Source organism: Borostomias antarcticus (genome assembly GCF_949987555.1).
Source record: "Borostomias antarcticus genome assembly, chromosome: 19".
In the NCBI taxonomy this organism is placed as follows: Eukaryota; Metazoa; Chordata; class Actinopteri; order Stomiiformes; family Stomiidae; genus Borostomias; species Borostomias antarcticus.
In genome coordinates, this window is record NC_140252.1 from 1,562,955 (window position 1) to 1,583,193 (window position 20,239).

General features: G+C 44.8%; 3 protein-coding genes across 3 annotated transcripts; all 3 read left to right on the plus strand.

Moving 5' to 3' along the window:
- Positions 1-4,246: 4,246 nt before the first annotated feature.
- LOC311321549 (microfibril-associated glycoprotein 4-like) lies at positions 4,247-4,966 on the plus strand (the record flags this gene model as incomplete). Its single annotated transcript, XM_084453544.1, has 1 exon — positions 4,247-4,966. One exon carries the CDS (start codon positions 4,247-4,249, stop codon positions 4,964-4,966), a length of 720 nt encoding a protein of 239 aa, XP_084309670.1.
- Positions 4,967-8,789: 3,823 nt separating this feature from the next.
- On the plus strand, positions 8,790-9,509 carry LOC311321550 (microfibril-associated glycoprotein 4-like; the record flags this gene model as incomplete). The annotated part of the gene is made up of 1 exon (XM_084453545.1): positions 8,790-9,509. The coding sequence occupies one exon, from the start codon at positions 8,790-8,792 to the stop codon at positions 9,507-9,509; it is 720 nt and encodes a 239-aa protein (XP_084309671.1).
- A 3,824-nt stretch (positions 9,510-13,333) lies between these two features.
- Positions 13,334-14,053, plus strand: LOC311321551 (microfibril-associated glycoprotein 4-like; the record flags this gene model as incomplete). Its single annotated transcript, XM_084453546.1, has 1 exon — positions 13,334-14,053. One exon carries the CDS (start codon positions 13,334-13,336, stop codon positions 14,051-14,053), a length of 720 nt encoding a protein of 239 aa, XP_084309672.1.
- Positions 14,054-20,239: the final 6,186 nt, after the last annotated feature.

Here is a 20,239-nt window from a genome sequence, read left to right on the forward strand (position 1 = left end):
GGAAGGAAGGAAGGAAGGAAGGAAGGAAGGAAGGAAGGAAGGAAGGAAAGGAAGGAAAGGAAGGAAAGATGGAAGTAAGGAAGGAAAGGAAGGAAGGATGAAAGGAAGGAAAGAAAGAAGGAAGGGAAGGAAGGAAAGGAAAGGAAAGGAAAGGAAAGGAAAGGAAAGGAAAGGAAAGGAAGGAAGGATGGAAGGAAGGAAGGAAAGAAAGAAAGAAAGAAAGAAGGAAGGAAGGATGGAAGTAAGGGAAGGAAGGATGGAAGGAAGGAAGGAAAGGAAAGGAATGAAGGATTGAAGGAAAGGAAGAAAGAAGGAAGGGAAGGAAGGAAGGATGGATGGAAGGAAGGAAGGAAGGGAAGGAAGGAAGGATGGATGGAAGGATGGAAGGAAGGAAGAAAAGAAGGAAGGAAGGAAGGAAGGAAGGATGGAAGGAAGGGAAGGATGGAAGGAAGGAAGGAAGGAAGGAAGGAAGGAAGGAAGGAAGGAAGGAAGGAAGGATGGATGGAAGGAAGGAAGGAAGGAAGGAAAGAAGGAAGGAAGGATGGAAGGATGGAAGGAAGAAAGGAAGGAAGGATGGAAGGAAGGAAGGAAGGATGGAAGGAAGGAAGGAAGGAAGAAAGAAAGAAGGAAGGGAAGGAAGTATGGAAGGAAAGAAAGCAAGAAGGAAGGAAGGAAAGGAAGGATGGAAGGATCGAAGGAAGGAAGGATGGAAGGATGGAAGGATGGAAGGATGGAAGGAAGGAAGGAAAGAAGGAAGGAAGTAAGGAAGGAAAGGAAGGAAGGATGGATGGATGGATGGATGGATGGATGGATGGATGGATGGATGGATGGAAGGAAGGAAGGAAGAAATGAATATGAATGCTACCACAGTAGTCATTAAAGGGTGCCTGTACAGAGAGCATGCACGTGTCCCCAAATTCAAATCCCAACTGACACTGTGAGCATCCTCTCATTCACTTCAATGGAAAGGCATGTTGGATTCAGACAGCTCTCTCTCAAAAAGTATAAAGGTCACAGCCTAGATATTGACACCGTAGGAATCCTGAGAAAATGCTGAACATTTTAGGCTATTATATGTCTGTGTAGCTTAAAAACTGTAGGCATGGCGACGAGTTAGAAAAAGGGTAAAAATGCAAAATTAGCAGCTCAAAAGGTAGAGTGTGGGCCCATATGTTTCAATGGAGAGCGCAGTTGCCAAACAAATCGTCATACAGCGAAAATTATAAGTCACATGGCTAAGATACTTACATTGTACGAATCAGCACAGTTGTGTGAAAGTTTTGATGTATAATAAGTGTGTGAGCTTTCAAAACTGTAGGAGTGCCAGCAGTTTACAAAATGTGTAAATATTTTAAAAGCAACAGCTGCCACCACAAAAACATAATGATACTGAACATTCCACCAGCAGTTTCAATGGCACAAAAATAACTATTAAAAGTTAAATTACTAAAAAACTATAAAAAATATCAAAAATCTGAATACATCCGTTAAAGAGCTAAACATCGTGAACATTTTAAAGTTTGAATGAAGTTTCTAGCACAAAGTATGTAGAAGTTATAAAGGAGACAAAAAAACAGGGAGAATAATAAAGAAAGAAAGAAAGAAATAGTGGGAATATCACAAGTTGGGCTAGCTTCTGCAAGCTAGCCCACCTAATAAATAAATAGTGGGAATATCACAAGTTGGGCTAGCTTTTGCAAGCTAGCCCACCTAATGACAATTGTAATGACAATTGTACCCACACACACACACACACGCACATTGATAACGAGAATCCTAACATTTTCAATGAGCGCCAAAAGAGCAATAACCTCCTCAATCTCTGTAGTCTGTGGATTTAGAAAGTAGACGGGTGCCCGAGTAGCATAGACGACACTTTTACTGAAACACAAAGCAGTTTTTATCTAGTCTACAAACCAAAATGTTATTGCCAATGGCAGAAAAAAATTTACCTCCAAGTAGTGGGCCACCTACATTGCCATTGTAGGCTACAGACTAACGAATGAACCAACGTAGCCTACACATGTTGATCTAAAGTCAACTATCAGAACTAGGGCCTACTAGCTATTCAGGTAGGCTAGAACATTTTAACAGTGTTACTAGAGGGGCAATACAACAAACAAACAACAAAGCAGTGACACCTGTAAAAACAAAAACAGTCCAAAACATATTCCCCAAAGACTTTTTTTTATTCATTCACTACTTTTACTCTACACTTTTTTTTTTTTTTTAAGTAATTCAAGTATTTGTCGGGAACAGCAGTCAAAATCCTTTGCTAAAACATACAAAAAATAAAAATAAAATAAATCAAAAACAGCAGTATTCAACATTGGTTTTATATTCATAACACAAATACGTTTTTTTTTCTTCATATCTGAAATTAATCTACTGTCTAGATTAGCAGGTGAACAGTTATGACCCCCATGCTCATCTTGCTCATGAGCACTTTTATAATTGCTTTCATCACATCTACTTACAAACCAAACGAGGGAAACATGAAGGATTGACATTCGATACAAACCAACATTACCCCATATATCTAATATTCAGAGAGTGCATTGGACAGATGGAGAGACCAACCCTCTAAGATTCAGCCAACTAAGCTCTCTACTAACACAATAGCAGAATTGTGAAACCAACAAAGGACAAGAATATCAATCTAAAACGGGTCATGAACTAAAAAAGAAAAAATGTAACAATTGACAAACATTAAGTTAAATAAAATCAGGACTGTCTTCTCCCACTGCACAGCATTCAAATCCACTTCCTCCCGGATCATAAACATGCACAGATATGCACATGCAGATACTGTACAATGCACATTCTGACGGGCCTCATTACCCACAGGTACATTAGCACCATCTAGTGGTAGAATGGTGCAGGTAGAAGTTCCCTCTAAACATAGCTATGAGTCAGGTTAATTTAACAATAAGGTTTGAAGGTCAAATCATTTGAACGTATTGCTGTAGCTTAAGAAAACTTCTACCTTCAGCCAGAAGGAAACAGTCATGGTCACTGTTCATGATAGAAAAAACATCTAGTGGAGAACAGACTGCTTGGCTAAGATCCACAACCCAGTTTTACGACCATCTCCCTCGTCTTCTTGGTGTTCAGGAGAAGGCCGTTCCTCTCACACCAGATCCCACAAGGTTCCTGTACTCCGCCTCCTGTCCCTTCCTCACACACGCCACAATAGCTGTGTCATCAGAGTACTTCTGGATCTGGTAGGACTCTGAGTTGTACTTGTGGTCCGATGTGTACAAGGTGAACAGGTAAGGAGCCAGCACAGTCCACTGCGGAGCACCAGTGCTACTCACCACCGTTCCAGAGACGCAGCTCCCCAACCTGACGAACTCCCACTGAGCAAAGACACGTCTAAAAGACGTCTTTTAGACGTCTTTTTTGTCTTTTTCGGACGTCCAAAGACATCCAATTAGGAGCCAGAATGAATGTTTTTTTTTTACGTTCAGATATTGGACCCGTTTTGCACGTCCACAGACGTCTTAGAGGGGTCCAAGCCAGACGTTTGAATATTGAGGGGTCCAGCAGACGTACAAATGGGGTTATGGACCGACGGACGTTATTAAGACATGAAGTGAACGTCTCCCTGACGTTGCGTGTTTGCTGGGCTGTGGTCTTCCCGTCAGGTAGGCCGTGATACGCAGGCGGGATCCACTCCCATCTGTCCAAGCTTCTCTCTGAGTAGCAGAGGCTGGATGGTGTTGAAAGCGCTCGAGAAGTCAAAGAACATAATCCTCACTTGACTCCCCGGCCCATCAAGGCAAGTAATAGCAAAATAATCAACCATCTCGATTTAGCAACGTATAGTCAAGACGACTATCATTCACAACACCTACACTACTAGCCCTAAGTCAATAGATGATTTCATATAACCACAACGCTGCTTTGATGTGTGTTTGGTTGGTATTGTTACTTTTCAAAGGTCTGGTAGTGGTGGCAGTCCATGTTTACCTGTCCAAGCGGCAGGGTGGCAGGTAAGACAACATTGACACTACTGATGATTTACAGTAGATTACATTGAAGCATTCTTAGTCAGGACAACATTCAGAATGTCACTCTGAACTGGTTCTTCCACAGTGATCACGTGCGTGTCTGTAACAGTATTGAAGGCTCCCATAATTCTTCCCAAAACTCATTAAACATTTGAGCCTGGAGACCCTGCGCACACTGAGACATTCCTCAGCCACCTGATCAGATCTGAGAGCTGAAACTTCAACACTTCAGAATGATAACTCTGGCCTTCACAGTTCTGCTGTTGGCGACATCAGTCCACTCTGTACCTCGCTGTGACGTCTCTTTGGTCAGGAACTGTGATGAAATCTACAAGACCGTCTCAAAAGCCAGTGCTGTGTTCACCATCTACCCTGCGCTTGCTCCAGTCCAGGTCTATTGTGACATGGACACAGATGGAGGAAGGTGGACCGTCATCCAGAGGAGAATGGACGGTAGCGTCAACTTCTACAGACCCTGGGAGCAGTACAAAGCTGGCTTTGGAGATGCAAATGGAGAGTACTGGCTCGGACTGGATGCCATGCACCTCCTCACCGTGAACAGATCTCACGAGCTGAGGGTGGACATGGAGGACTTTGAGGGAAACAAGGTGTCTGCTCAGTACTCCCACTTCTCTGTGGGCTCAGAGGCAGACGGCTACAAGCTGAACGTCATGGGATTCACCAACGGGGGAGCGGGAGACTCCCTCAGTTACCATAACGGACAGAAATTTAGCACCTTCGACAAAGACCAGGAGTCTTTCAGCAAGAATTGTGCAACTGTGTTTTATGGGGCCTTTTGGTATTTAAAATGCCATCTTGCTAACATCAATGGGCTGTATCTGTGGGGTCACACTGATAGATTTGGAACTGGTATAATCTGGGATACTTGGAAGGGTATGCATTACTCTCTGAAAGCCGTCAACATGAAGATCAGACTAGTGCATATACACTAGTGCCTACCTACATGGATGCTGGGTCTCCTTCCCTGCGAACCAGTGTCAAACACTTGATTATTATCACACCATCTCTGTAAGTCATTTGATTCTAGATGTTTGACACCAAGAGAGAACTCAACAAGCCATTTATTGTAAAGCCACTGGGTGACGGTGCTTTTTTTTAGAGGAAGGAATGTATTTCTCAGTGTTGTGATTCTATGAAAGCATCTAGTGACTAAGGGCTAGTACTGTAGATGTTGTGAATAATATAGAGTGGTCTTGACTAATATATTCTAATTTGATAAGTGATTTGGTGTTAACCCTGCTCTTAAGTTATGTAATATCAGTACTATCTTACTAATCATCCATTTATACCCATTATATACCAGTCTATAGGGTTAAATTGAAATGTGTAATTCCAAGGGCTGTTCTGCAGATATAATCTGATCATATATACTGCAAGTTATCAAAGGCTGATCCAACTTTATATGTACATTGATTTTCTCTCAAATAAAAATCAGTCAGCAAAGAATGCATTCTCATGCGTGATACGTTGTCAGTTTGTATTTTGTGAGATTCACAACTCATTTGCATAAGTGTATAGAATAGACATTTACATTCAACTGAACATGAGGCGTCAGTCACTCGCTGTGGAGGCACCTTGATGACAGATATGCACACGCACACACACACAGCTATTTGTATTCCTTGCACTTCTTTATATTTTAGGAAACAAATGTTCACAGTACCTAATGTCCCCCCTAAATTCGGTGGGCATATGTAGTTCATCGAGACACTAAAATGTCTCTTGGAACTATACCCAACATCCATCAGGAAGTCAGCCATTTTGCTTTTAATGTGCCATTTTGTCCTTGTTTTTACCATTTCCATGCCTCATACTTCAACGAACTCCTCCTACAGATTTCATCCGATCAACTTCATATTCGGTCAGCTTCATCTTAAGACCTTTGTGATCAAAAGTTCTCAAAAAATTTTAGTTTTCACCAAACACCTCGCACTGCCAGTGCTCGGGCCCTAATAATAATCCTTACAATTTCAATAGGGCCTCGCGCTGCTAGTGCTCGGGCCCTAACTAGTAGGCCTGCTGTATTTTACATTTGAACTATCCTGCCTCTGCACCGTCTTGTCCGTGCACCCTGTATGTTGTCCCCATCTGCACCATCGACCTAAACAAATTCCTGTGAAAACTACCATGGCAAATGAGATGATTGATTCAAATGCTGCGTTCCAGTTGCATCGGAGGTCGGAATTTCGCTGATCAGTGTTGTGAAATATGACTATACTAATGACAATTGTACCCACACAAAACACATTGATAACGAGAATCCTAACATTTTCAATGAGCGCCAAAAGAGCAATAACCTCCTCAATCTCTGTAGTCTGTGGATTTAGAAAGTAGATGGCTGCCCGAGTAGCATAGACGACACTTTTACTGAAACACAAAGCAGTTTTTATCTAGCCTACAAACCAAAATGTTATTGCCAATGGTGGAAAAAAATTAACTGTGGCGAGCGCCTCCAAGTAGTGGGCCACCTACATTGCCATTGTAGGCTACAGACTAACGAATGAACCAACGTAGCCTACACATGTTGATCTAAAGTCAACTATCAGAACTAGGGCCTACTAGCTATTCAGGTAGGCTAGAACATTTTAACAGTGTTACTAGAGGGGCAATACAACAAACAAACAACAAAGCAGTGACACCTGTAAAAACCAAAACAGTCCAAAACATATTCCCCAAAGACTTTTTTTTATTCATTCACTACTTTTACTCTACACTTTTTTTTTTTTTTTTTTTTAAGAAATTCAAGTATTTGTCGGGAACAGCAGTCAAAATCCTTTGCTAAAACATACAAAAAATAAAAATAAAATAAATCAAAAACAGCAGTATTCAACATTGGTTTTATATTCATAACACAAATACGTTTTTTTTTCTTCATATCTGAAATTAATCTACTGTCTAGATTAGCAGGTGAACAGTTATGACCCCCATGCTCATCTTGCTCATGAGCACTTTTATAATTGCTTTCATCACATCTACTTACAAACCAAACGAGGGAAACATGAAGGATTGACATTCGATACAAACCAACATTACCCCATATATCTAATATTCAGAGAGTGCATTGGACAGATGGAGAGACCAACCCTCTAAGATTCAGCCAACTAAGCTCTCTACTAACACAATAGCAGAATTGTGAAACCAACAAAGGACAAGAATATCAATCTAAAACGGGTCATGAACTAAAAAAGAAAAAATGTAACAATTGACAAACATTAAGTTAAATAAAATCAGGACTGTCTTCTCCCACTGCACAGCATTCAAATCCACTTCCTCCCGGATCATAAACATGCACAGATATGCACATGCAGATACTGTACAATGCACATTCTGACGGGCCTCATTACCCACAGGTACATTAGCACCATCTAGTGGTAGAATGGTGCAGGTAGAAGTTCCCTCTAAACATAGCTATGAGTCAGGTTAATTTAACAATAAGGTTTGAAGGTCAAATCATTTGAACGTATTGCTGTAGCTTAAGAAAACTTCTACCTTCAGCCAGAAGGAAACAGTCATGGTCACTGTTCATGATAGAAAAACCATCTAGTGGAGAACAGACTGCTTGGCTAAGATCCACAACCCAGTTTTACGACCATCTCCCTCGTCTTCTTGGTGTTCAGGAGAAGGCCGTTCCTCTCACACCAGATCCCACAAGGTTCCTGTACTCCGCCTCCTGTCCCTTCCTCACACACGCCACAATAGCTGTGTCATCAGAGTACTTCTGGATCTGGTAGGACTCTGAGTTGTACTTGTGGTCCGATGTGTACAAGGTGAACAGGTAAGGAGCCAGCACAGTCCACTGCGGAGCACCAGTGCTACTCGCCACCGTTCCAGAGACGCAGCTCCCCAACCTGACGAACTCCCACTGAGCAAAGACACGTCTAAAAGACGTCTTTTAGACGTCTTTTTTGTCTTTTTCGGACGTCCAAAGACATCCAATTAGGAGCCAGAATGAATGTTTTTTTTTAACGTTCAGATATTGGACCCGTTTTGCACGTCCACAGACGTCTTAGAGGGGTCCAAGCCAGACGTTTGAATATTGAGGGGTCCAGCAGACGTACAAATGGGGTTATGGACCGACGGACGTTATTAAGACATGAAGTGAACGTCTCCCTGACGTTGCGTGTTTGCTGGGCTGTGGTCTTCCCGTCAGGTAGGCCGTGATACGCAGGCGGGATCCACTCCCATCTGTCCAAGCTTCTCTCTGAGTAGCAGAGGCTGGATGGTGTTGAAAGCGCTCGAGAAGTCAAAGAACATAATCCTCACTTGACTCCCCGGCCCATCAAGGCAAGTAATAGCAAAATAATCAACCATCTCGATTTAGCAACGTATAGTCAAGACGACTATCATTCACAACACCTACACTACTAGCCCTAAGTCAATAGATAATTTCATATAACCACAACACTGTTTTGATGTGTGTTTGGTTGGTATTGTTACTTTTCAAAGGTCTGGTAGTGGTGGCAGTCCATGTTTACCTGTCCAAGCGGCAGGGTGGCAGGTAAGACAACATATTTCAGATGACACTACTGATGATTAACAGTAGATTCCATTGAAGCATTCTTAGTCAGGACAACATTCAGAATGTCACTCTGAACTGGTTCTTCCACAGTGATCACGTGCGTGTCTGCAACAATATTGAAGGCTCCCATAAGTCTTTATAACTCATAAAACATTTGAGCCTGGATACCCTGCGCACACTGAGACATTCCTCAGCCACCTGATCAGATCTGAGAGCTGAAACTTCAACACTTCAGAATGATAACTCTGGCCTTCACAGTTCTGCTGTTGGCGGCATCAGTCCACTCTGAACCTCGCTGTGACGTCTCTTTGGTCAGGAACTGTGATGAAATCTACAAGACCGTCTCAAAAGCCAGTGCTGTGTTCACCATCTACCCTGCGCTTGCTCCAGTCCAGGTCTACTGTGACATGGACACAGATGGAGGAAGGTGGACCGTCATCCAGAGGAGAATGGACGGTAGCGTCAACTTCTACAGACCCTGGGAGCAGTACAAAGCTGGCTTTGGAGATGCAAATGGAGAGTACTGGCTCGGACTGGATGCCATGCACCTCCTCACCGTGAACAGATCTCACGAGCTGAGGGTGGACATGGAGGACTTTGAGGGAAACAAGGTGTCTGCTCAGTACTCCCACTTCTCTGTGGGCTCAGAGGCAGACGGCTACAAGCTGAACGTCATGGGATTCACCAACGGGGGAGCGGGAGACTCCCTCAGTTACCATAACGGACAGAAATTTAGCACCTTCGACAAAGACCAGGAGTCTTTCAGCAAGAATTGTGCAACTGTGTTTTATGGGGCCTTTTGGTATTTAAAATGCCATCTTGCTAACATCAATGGGCTGTATCTGTGGGGTCACACTGATAGATTTGGAACTGGTATAATCTGGGATACTTGGAAGGGTATGCATTACTCTCTGAAAGCCGTCAACATGAAGATCAGACTAGTGCATATACACTAGTGCCTACCTACATGGATGCTGGGTCTCCTTCCCTGCGAACCAGTGTCAAACACTTGATTATTATCACACCATCTCTGTAAGTCATTTGATTCTAGATGTTTGACACCAAGAGAGAACTCAACAAGCCATTTATTGTAAAGCCACTGGGTGACGGTGCTTTTTTTTAGAGGAAGGAATGTATTTCTCAGTGTTGTGATTCTATGAAAGCATCTAGTGACTAAGGGCTAGTACTGTAGATGTTGTGAATAATATAGAGTGGTCTTGACTAATATATTCTAATTTGATAAGTGATTTGGTGTTAACCCTGCTCTTAAGTTATGTAATATCAGTACTATCTTACTAATCATCCATTTATACCCATTATATACCAGTCTATAGGGTTAAATTGAAATGTGTAATTCCAAGGGCTGTTCTGCAGATATAATCTGATCATATATACTGCAAGTTATCAAAGGCTGATCCAACTTTATATGTACATTGATTTTCTCTCAAATAAAAATCAGTCAGCAAAGAATGCATTCTCATGCGTGATACGTTGTCAGTTTGTATTTTGTGAGATTCACAACTCATTTGCATAAGTGTATAGAATAGACATTTACATTCAACTGAACATGAGGCGTCGGTCACTCGCTGTGGAGGCACCTTGATGACAGATATGCACACGCACACACACACAGCTATTTGTATTCCTTGCACTTCTTTATATTTTAGGAAACAAATGTTCACAGTACCTAATGTCCCCCCTAAATTCGGTGGGCATATGTAGTTCATCGAGACACTAAAATGTCTCTTGGAACTATACCCAACATCCATCAGGAAGTCAGCCATTTTGCTTTTAATGTGCCATTTTGTCCTTGTTTTTACCATTTCCATGCCTCATACTTCAACGAACTCCTCCTACAGATTTCATCCGATCAACTTCATATTCGGTCAGCTTCATCTTAAGACCTTTGTGATCAAAAGTTCTCAAAAAATTTTAGTTTTCACCAAACACCTCGCACTGCCAGTGCTCGGGCCCTAATAATAATCCTTACAATTTCAATAGGGCCTCGCGCTGCTAGTGCTCGGGCCCTAACTAGTAGGCCTGCTGTATTTTACATTTGAACTATCCTGCCTCTGCACCGTCTTGTCCGTGCACCCTGTATGTTGTCCCCATCTGCACCATTGACCTAAACAAATTCCTGTGAAAACTACCATGGCAAATGAGATGATTGATTCAAATGCTGCGTTCCAGTTGCATCGGAGGTCGGAATTTCGCTGATCAGTGTTGTGAAATATGACTATACTAATGACAATTGTACCCACACAAAACACATTGATAACGAGAATCCTAACATTTTCAATGAGCGCCAAAAGAGCAATAACCTCCTCAATCTCTGTAGTCTGTGGATTTAGAAAGTAGATGGCTGCCCGAGTAGCATAGACGACACTTTTACTGAAACACAAAGCAGTTTTTATCTAGCCTACAAACCAAAATGTTATTGCCAATGGCGGAAAAAAATTAACTGTGGCGAGCGCCTCCAAGTAGTGGGCCACCTACATTGCCATTGTAGGCTACAGACTAACGAATGAACCAACGTAGCCTACACATGTTGATCTAAAGTCAACTATCAGAACTAGGGCCTACTAGCTATTCAGGTAGGCTAGAACATTTTAACAGTGTTACTAGAGGGGCAATACAACAAACAAACAACAAAGCAGTGACACCTGTAAAAACCAAAACAGTCCAAAACATATTCCCCAAAGACTTTTTTTTATTCATTCACTACTTTTACTCTACACTTTTTTTTTTTCTTTTTTTTTAAGAAATTCAAGTATTTGTCGGGAACAGCAGTCAAAATCCTTTGCTAAAACATACAAAAAATAAAAATAAAATAAATCAAAAACAGCAGTATTCAACATTGGTTTTATATTCATAACACAAATACGTTTTTTTTTCTTCATATCTGAAATTAATCTACTGTCTAGATTAGCAGGTGAACAGTTATGACCCCCATGCTCATCTTGCTCATGAGCACTTTTATAATTGCTTTCATCACATCTACTTACAAACCAAACGAGGGAAACATGAAGGATTGACATTCGATACAAACCAACATTACCCCATATATCTAATATTCAGAGAGTGCATTGGACAGATGGAGAGACCAACCCTCTAAGATTCAGCCAACTAAGCTCTCTACTAACACAATAGCAGAATTGTGAAACCAACAAAGGACAAGAATATCAATCTAAAACGGGTCATGAACTAAAAAAGAAAAAATGTAACAATTGACAAACATTAAGTTAAATAAAATCAGGACTGTCTTCTCCCACTGCACAGCATTCAAATCCACTTCCTCCCGGATCATAAACATGCACAGATATGCACATGCAGATACTGTACAATGCACATTCTGACGGGCCTCATTACCCACAGGTACATTAGCACCATCTAGTGGTAGAATGGTGCAGGTAGAAGTTCCCTCTAAACATAGCTATGAGTCAGGTTAATTTAACAATAAGGTTTGAAGGTCAAATCATTTGAACGTATTGCTGTAGCTTAAGAAAACTTCTACCTTCAGCCAGAAGGAAACAGTCATGGTCACTGTTCATGATAGAAAAACCATCTAGTGGAGAACAGACTGCTTGGCTAAGATCCACAACCCAGTTTTACGACCATCTCCCTCGTCTTCTTGGTGTTCAGGAGAAGGCCGTTCCTCTCACACCAGATCCCACAAGGTTCCTGTACTCCGCCTCCTGTCCCTTCCTCACACACGCCACAATAGCTGTGTCATCAGAGTACTTCTGGATCTGGTAGGACTCTGAGTTGTACTTGTGGTCCGATGTGTACAAGGTGAACAGGTAAGGAGCCAGCACAGTCCACTGCGGAGCACCAGTGCTACTCGCCACCGTTCCAGAGACGCAGCTCCCCAACCTGACGAACTCCCACTGAGCAAAGACACGTCTAAAAGACGTCTTTTAGACGTCTTTTTTGTCTTTTTCGGACGTCCAAAGACATCCAATTAGGAGCCAGAATGAATGTTTTTTTTTAACGTTCAGATATTGGACCCGTTTTGCACGTCCACAGACGTCTTAGAGGGGTCCAAGCCAGACGTTTGAATATTGAGGGGTCCAGCAGACGTACAAATGGGGTTATGGACCGACGGACGTTATTAAGACATGAAGTGAACGTCTCCCTGACGTTGCGTGTTTGCTGGGCTGTGGTCTTCCCGTCAGGTAGGCCGTGATACGCAGGCGGGATCCACTCCCATCTGTCCAAGCTTCTCTCTGAGTAGCAGAGGCTGGATGGTGTTGAAAGCGCTCGAGAAGTCAAAGAACATAATCCTCACTTGACTCCCCGGCCCATCAAGGCAAGTAATAGCAAAATAATCAACCATCTCGATTTAGCAACGTATAGTCAAGACGACTATCATTCACAACACCTACACTACTAGCCCTAAGTCAATAGATAATTTCATATAACCACAACACTGTTTTGATGTGTGTTTGGTTGGTATTGTTACTTTTCAAAGGTCTGGTAGTGGTGGCAGTCCATGTTTACCTGTCCAAGCGGCAGGGTGGCAGGTAAGACAACATATTTCAGATGACACTACTGATGATTAACAGTAGATTCCATTGAAGCATTCTTAGTCAGGACAACATTCAGAATGTCACTCTGAACTGGTTCTTCCACAGTGATCACGTGCGTGTCTGCAACAATATTGAAGGCTCCCATAAGTCTTTATAACTCATAAAACATTTGAGCCTGGATACCCTGCGCACACTGAGACATTCCTCAGCCACCTGATCAGATCTGAGAGCTGAAACTTCAACACTTCAGAATGATAACTCTGGCCTTCACAGTTCTGCTGTTGGCGGCATCAGTCCACTCTGAACCTCGCTGTGACGTCTCTTTGGTCAGGAACTGTGATGAAATCTACAAGACCGTCTCAAAAGCCAGTGCTGTGTTCACCATCTACCCTGCGCTTGCTCCAGTCCAGGTCTACTGTGACATGGACACAGATGGAGGAAGGTGGACCGTCATCCAGAGGAGAATGGACGGTAGCGTCAACTTCTACAGACCCTGGGAGCAGTACAAAGCTGGCTTTGGAGATGCAAATGGAGAGTACTGGCTCGGACTGGATGCCATGCACCTCCTCACCGTGAACAGATCTCACGAGCTGAGGGTGGACATGGAGGACTTTGAGGGAAACAAGGTGTCTGCTCAGTACTCCCACTTCTCTGTGGGCTCAGAGGCAGACGGCTACAAGCTGAACGTCATGGGATTCACCAACGGGGGAGCGGGAGACTCCCTCAGTTACCATAACGGACAGAAATTTAGCACCTTCGACAAAGACCAGGAGTCTTTCAGCAAGAATTGTGCAACTGTGTTTTATGGGGCCTTTTGGTATTTAAAATGCCATCTTGCTAACATCAATGGGCTGTATCTGTGGGGTCACACTGATAGATTTGGAACTGGTATAATCTGGGATACTTGGAAGGGTATGCATTACTCTCTGAAAGCCGTCAACATGAAGATCAGACTAGTGCATATACACTAGTGCCTACCTACATGGATGCTGGGTCTCCTTCCCTGCGAACCAGTGTCAAACACTTGATTATTATCACACCATCTCTGTAAGTCATTTGATTCTAGATGTTTGACACCAAGAGAGAACTCAACAAGCCATTTATTGTAAAGCCACTGGGTGACGGTGCTTTTTTTTAGAGGAAGGAATGTATTTCTCAGTGTTGTGATTCTATGAAAGCATCTAGTGACTAAGGGCTAGTACTGTAGATGTTGTGAATAATATAGAGTGGTCTTGACTAATATATTCTAATTTGATAAGTGATTTGGTGTTGTAGTGGCTGGGTGCTCGGTTGATCTGGGATGTTTGGGCTCAAAACAGACTCTCGTCACACATCAGATTGAATTCACCGATAGCCTACCACAGGGTTCTCAAAGTAGGAGCCAGCACAACCACACAACCTTGTTAAAATGAGGACGAGTGATACAACAGAATAGAATAAAAGAACTTACATTTATTTCAATCGCAGCGAAAGGGACAGTTATACAGACACGCACAAAGAGTATCTGGATAAGCGCACTCCCCTTTGTCGGGAGAGGATATTTATACTGGCTAAGAATGCTAGGCTTGTTCCACACCTCGTGACTACATATCTGAATACCTGATTGGTTGAAACTACTGTCTATCATGTTGGTCATATGCGCTCATTCCTGTCTAGCCGGGATAGATAAGGATGTTCGGTTAATACATTTTTGCTGCAACCTGGACAGACGTTTCTTTGTTAGTTGGCCTTGGCCGTCAACATTATCTGCTACTATCAGAGATAATAACACTTTTCCTGCATACTGCATTCTGGAAAACTACAGAAGTGCACAGCAGTATGAAGCTTAACTTTAGGCCTACATACAATCAGGCCTGGCATTTCAACAACCATAATAACACTTTATCAAGAATAGCTTTCACATTCCCCCCTTTGATCCATACAATGGATCATTCTACTGTTAACATTACTGGTGAATGATGCTAAGCTAAGCTATCAGAATGGGGAACAACAGAGTACTTAAAAACATCTGAATAGCCCAGTGACTTTAAAACAGAGTATAGAACATAATAGAACCTAGTTACTGTACTGTAACTAGTACAATCATAAAACAGTTCAAAATGTCAGTTATGGCATGAGCCTTTAATAGTGAAATTTAGAACAGTATTATTGCTTTTTAGGTTGACCCTATTGGTCAGTTTTACTCAGCTTCTTGGTGATTTGGTCTTCAGGACTTCAAAAGTCCTCTCCGGTGCTCAACCTTTAAGTGACTGCCAGCTGGTCTGTCACGGTAGGGAGGTGGTTGTAGCTCTACTAAGCAAGGGCCACGGCTCTCGTGTCTACCCGAGTTAGGAGGTTCCCGTGTGGGGTGTGTTTGTTATCAGTGCCATACTGCATTGAAATTTAGAATTTGAAATTTGGAATTGAAATTTGAAATTTGAAATTGAAATTTGAAATTTGAAATTTGAAATTTGAACTTTGAACTTTGAAATTTGAAATTTGAAATTTGAAATTTGAAATTTGAAATTTGAAATTTGAAATTTGAAATTTCGAATTGAAATTTGAAATTGAAATTTGGAATTTTGAAATTTTGAAAGAGGGGGTCTGAGAATGTGTGTAGGTGCTCTGTAGCTCGACTTTAGCTCGGGCCACGGCTCTCGTGTCTACCCGAGCTAGGAGGTTCCTGGGTATGTTTGTTATCAGTGTCTGAGAATGTGTGTAGTATGCTCAGATCTTGCCTGTTTGCTGGTGAATCACTCTGGGGTTAGCCTCATGATATCTCTGGATGTCCCACGCATTCTGCTGTGCTGGAGACAGCGAGGCTTCTTCATCCTGCAGCAGTACCATTTCGGTGGCGTCTCCTCCCAGGGTGGCTCTGGTTGCTTTGGTGATGAAACACTTGCAGATAGGAATGCCACAGAACACTAGTATTCCAATTAGAAGCAGGAAACTCACGATCATGTAGACTGCTTTCCCCGCCCAGCCAGAGAAGAACTCGGTCAGCCAATGCAGATCTCCTCCGGTGGGGGCAACCTGGCTCAAAACTTGTTCAATCATGGTGGCACTGTGTTTGAGGTAGTTAGTGACATTGTCTTTGGCGTCTGGGATAAAAAAGCAACAACTTATGCCTAACATTTTGCATACTCCACCTTCCTTGGCGGTGATTAGATCGAGGGCTTCACGGTTCTCCAGGAGAGCTTCCCTCATGGCGGATACTTCAGCTGTCAGTTGGGACATGGCTGTATTGATATCTCGGGTGGCATTGGCTAGACACTCGTCATTCCAGGCGAGGCGGTTGATTTTCTCGAGGCTCCAAACGGCCGGGATGGCTGCAGTGAAACCAAATGACGCAGCGACCCCTAGACCCGCCTCTTCGGCTTGAGAGGTCCAGGGATTGCGAAAATTAAGATTGGGGTGTTGAGATTGTGGGCCTACCTCACGTTTGTCTCGGTGTCCGACGGCAGTGGTGGAGAGTTCTGGGCCAGTTGGATTGGCTGGATGGATATTACTTTCGGGCGTCAGGAGTCCTGGGTAGCAGCATCCCCTCCAGGTTCCTGCTGGTCCTAGGGTGTATCTGTGTCTTTCTCCACAAAGCCACCCATACGCCAGCATGCTTTTAGGAGTGGATATAAGTCCCCAAGGACAGGTTACATTGTGTGTGACATTTCGATAGGTTACCGTGCAGTTGGGATTGTGGGCGTCCACATGGACGTTTGTGACGCACTGAGACCATCCCAACAGTGGTGCTTTGGGGTCATGTTGGCAGAGACATACTGGTGCGTTTTTCCGGATCACTCGGCGGCGTCTCCGGACGTCGGATGTTGGCTCGTTCTGGTGCTGACAGGTTACTGGGGGCGGGCTGGTTGCGTTGTTCCTGATCATTTGGTCAATTGAGAGAAAACTTAGAATGTCAAATGGTGTAGTGCAATTACCAGTGTTATTGAAGTCCACATCTTTGCTGCTGATGCCCTCGAAGGAGTCCGTCCTGACTCCCTCGTGGCACACCCAACAGGGTCCGTTGTGGACTTGACTGATGAGGACAGCTCGGGCGCAGGCCATGTTTCCTCCGCAGCGGCGAAGGGCGCTCCGGGCCTCTTGTGTGGGTCCGTGATGATCTGTACCTACTAGGGGGTCATGATTACTGGAGAGAAATTCGGCCTCCTCCTCTCCGTTTGTCACCTGTATGTTTACACTGTTTAACCCTGCTTGTGCGGCCTGATTGATTTTACCGATGGCAGTGGTGGGTCGAGGTTTTACTATGAGTTGGAATGGCTCCAAGGGATCTTCTCCCCATACATCCACCCCCGCCTGATAAGCCCCTCCATCGCCCAGTCTTGGGGTCAGGGTCCAGGTAACGCAATTATCCGTCTGGCTGATCTTTCCTCTCGTAGACCCGCTTCGGAATTTTATCTGTGGAGCATTTGCATAATGCATGCCTCTCCGGTAGGATTGGCTACATTGTCGGGTCCCTAATCCGTCGATCGTCCCTGTTGACCGGAACACATCACACTTAAAGTTGCATGGTTCCATACAGAGGTACACGGGGTACGCCTTCCCATAGTACGAGTACCAGTATCCGCAAATGTTCATTTCACACTCCCTCCCCTCCTCACAATGGAATGTTTGTCCGGCCTTAGCACCGGTGTTGCGGAATGACAGAGCGGTAAATAGTATGGCAGTGGCACTGGCCTTAGCACTGGTGTCGATGAATGACAGAGCAGTAAATAGTATGGCGGTGGCAACGATAAGCTTACTTTCGTTCATATTGGGCTAGGTGAGCGGGTGGCTTTCGCGCTCTCTGGGGTCTCCTAGGTGCTGGGGTCGTCTCCTCCTCCTCTTCTGGGATCTCCTGAGGGTCCGCGGGCTTTGCGACTGGTTGTTTTTCCTTGACAGGGGATAGACTGGGAACAGAAGGAATGTCAGTTTGTGGGGTGTCGGGTCCCCCCTTTGTGGGTGACTCTGGCTCACACGATGGGAAGTCTCTGGTGGTTTCCTCTGGGATGTCGTCCCCTCTCCAACGCTTCACATGTGCTGTGTGTACCCAGGTTGGTCTCTCCTTCACTCGGACGGCTGTCGGGGTGGCCAGGATGACCTCGTACGGACCTTTCCACCGTGGGTCGGTCCACTTAGTGCGGCCGAACGCTCGGATGAGCACAAAGGATCCTGGGCTGATGGGGTTGTTTGGTTCTGGTGCTGGGTCGTATGCCTGGGCTGTGAGAGTGGATCTAATGACAGAAAATTGTTTAGACAGACATACAGCGAATTCACATGCATTGGGTGGTGGTACCAGGTCTGCTGGTGGGTCCGCCCCTGTGTATGGGGGACGGCCAAACATGCATTCAAAAGGTGTCAGAGGTGTCCCTGACCTTGGCGTGGTTCTCATGGACAGCAGAGCGAGGGGCAGGCACTTGACCCAATTCTGACCGGTTTCAGACATGAGTTTGGCGAGTCTGCTCTTGAGGGTCCCATTGGATCTTTCTACCTGTCCTGCCGACTGTGGGTGATAGCTACAGTGTGTTTTGAGCTCTATTCCCAACAGTTCTGTGGCGTGTGCCAGTATCTCACTGACGAACGGGCTGCCGTTGTCTGAGGAGATTTTCTTGGGTAAGCCAAATGTGGGGAACCAACCTCTGCACAGTGCCTCAGCCACTCCTCGTGCTGTCTCCCGTTTCATTGGGTAAGCCTCCACCCACTTACTATACATGTCCACGACCACCAACGCCACGTTCTTGCCGGCTGCAGGAGTAAGGTGCACAAAATCAAGCATTAGATGAGCTCCTACACCCTGGGCTAAACCCCCATGGTGTCCTGGTGTGTTTTTGAGGCCCCTGGATACATTGTATCGGGCACATGTGATGCAACATTGACAAATTTTCTCTGCTGTTTGTGTGATGCTTGGGCAGTACCATGCTCGGGTAAGGATCTGACTGATCCCCCCTTTGCTCACGTGACCGCGTCCGTGAGCAACGTGACAGTAATATGTGTAATGTTTTCTCGGCATGCATGGTCTACCGTCTGCTGCCCTCCAGATACCGTCTGTTTTGGTGCAGCCCTCCTCCTCCCATAGGGAGGCTTCCACAGGGCCCAGATCAGTCCTATACATTCTCCTAAGCACACTTGATCCTGCAACCCCCAAACAGTCCTGTCCCTCAACTGGATCCTCCTCCGTCAGCTCCTCTGGTTCCTGTGAGAGAAAGCAAGTGTCACAATTGGAGAGAGAGTTAGGATTAGCTGTCAGGTGGTAACCAGCCGCTCGCTTGGCCTCCTCATCGGCCCGCTGGTTGCCTTTTGATGCTGTGTCTGTTGCATTGGTGTGTGCTATGACCTTGACTACCGCCAGCTGTGAGGGTAGCAGCATAGCTGCGAGTAGGCCGTCAATCAGTTCCCTATTCTTGATGTTGGTGCCCGCTGATGTTTTGTAACCCCTTCTGGCCCATAGGGCGCCGAAACTGTGACCCACGCCCCACGCATACTTGCTATCAGTAAAAATGGTGACCTTGTTACCACGTGATGCCTCACACGCCTGGGTGAGGGCCCACAACTCTGCCTGTTGTGCCGACCACGTGTCCTGTAGCCTGCCACTGGTCACTACCTCTGTGTCGGAGACAACTGCAAAACCCACATGTTTGTGACCTGTATTGGGATCAATGGAAGCAGAACCATCACAGTAAAGTGCACGTGCGCCCTCCAGGGGCACGTCCTTCAAATCTGCCCTTGGTTTGCACTCCTCGTCGACTCGTCCCACGCAGTCGTGCTCCACCTCCGCCAAGTCGACATCTGGGAGAAGGGTTGCAGGGTTAAGTGTGGTACAGCGGACAACTGACACGTTGGACTGACTCAAGAGAGAACTTTCGTACCGCTGAACACGGGCAGTACTAAGACAGCCTTGCTCTGAAGAGTTAAGGATCGCCGCCACCGCGTGTGAGGCCTGAATGACAACTTTACAGTATCCTACAATCGGAGCACACTTTACCAGAGCGATGTCACACGCCACGACGGCCCGCGTGCACCCAGGGAGCCCCAGCTCGACAGCAGAGAACGCCTGTGAGAAGTAAGCGAGTGGTCGGTGTCTTCCCCCATACCTCTGGGTCAGCACACACCTCACATACTTACCGCTCCCATCAACGAACAGGTCGTACTGTTTGGTGGGGTCCTGGTACCCAAGACACGGTGCGGTG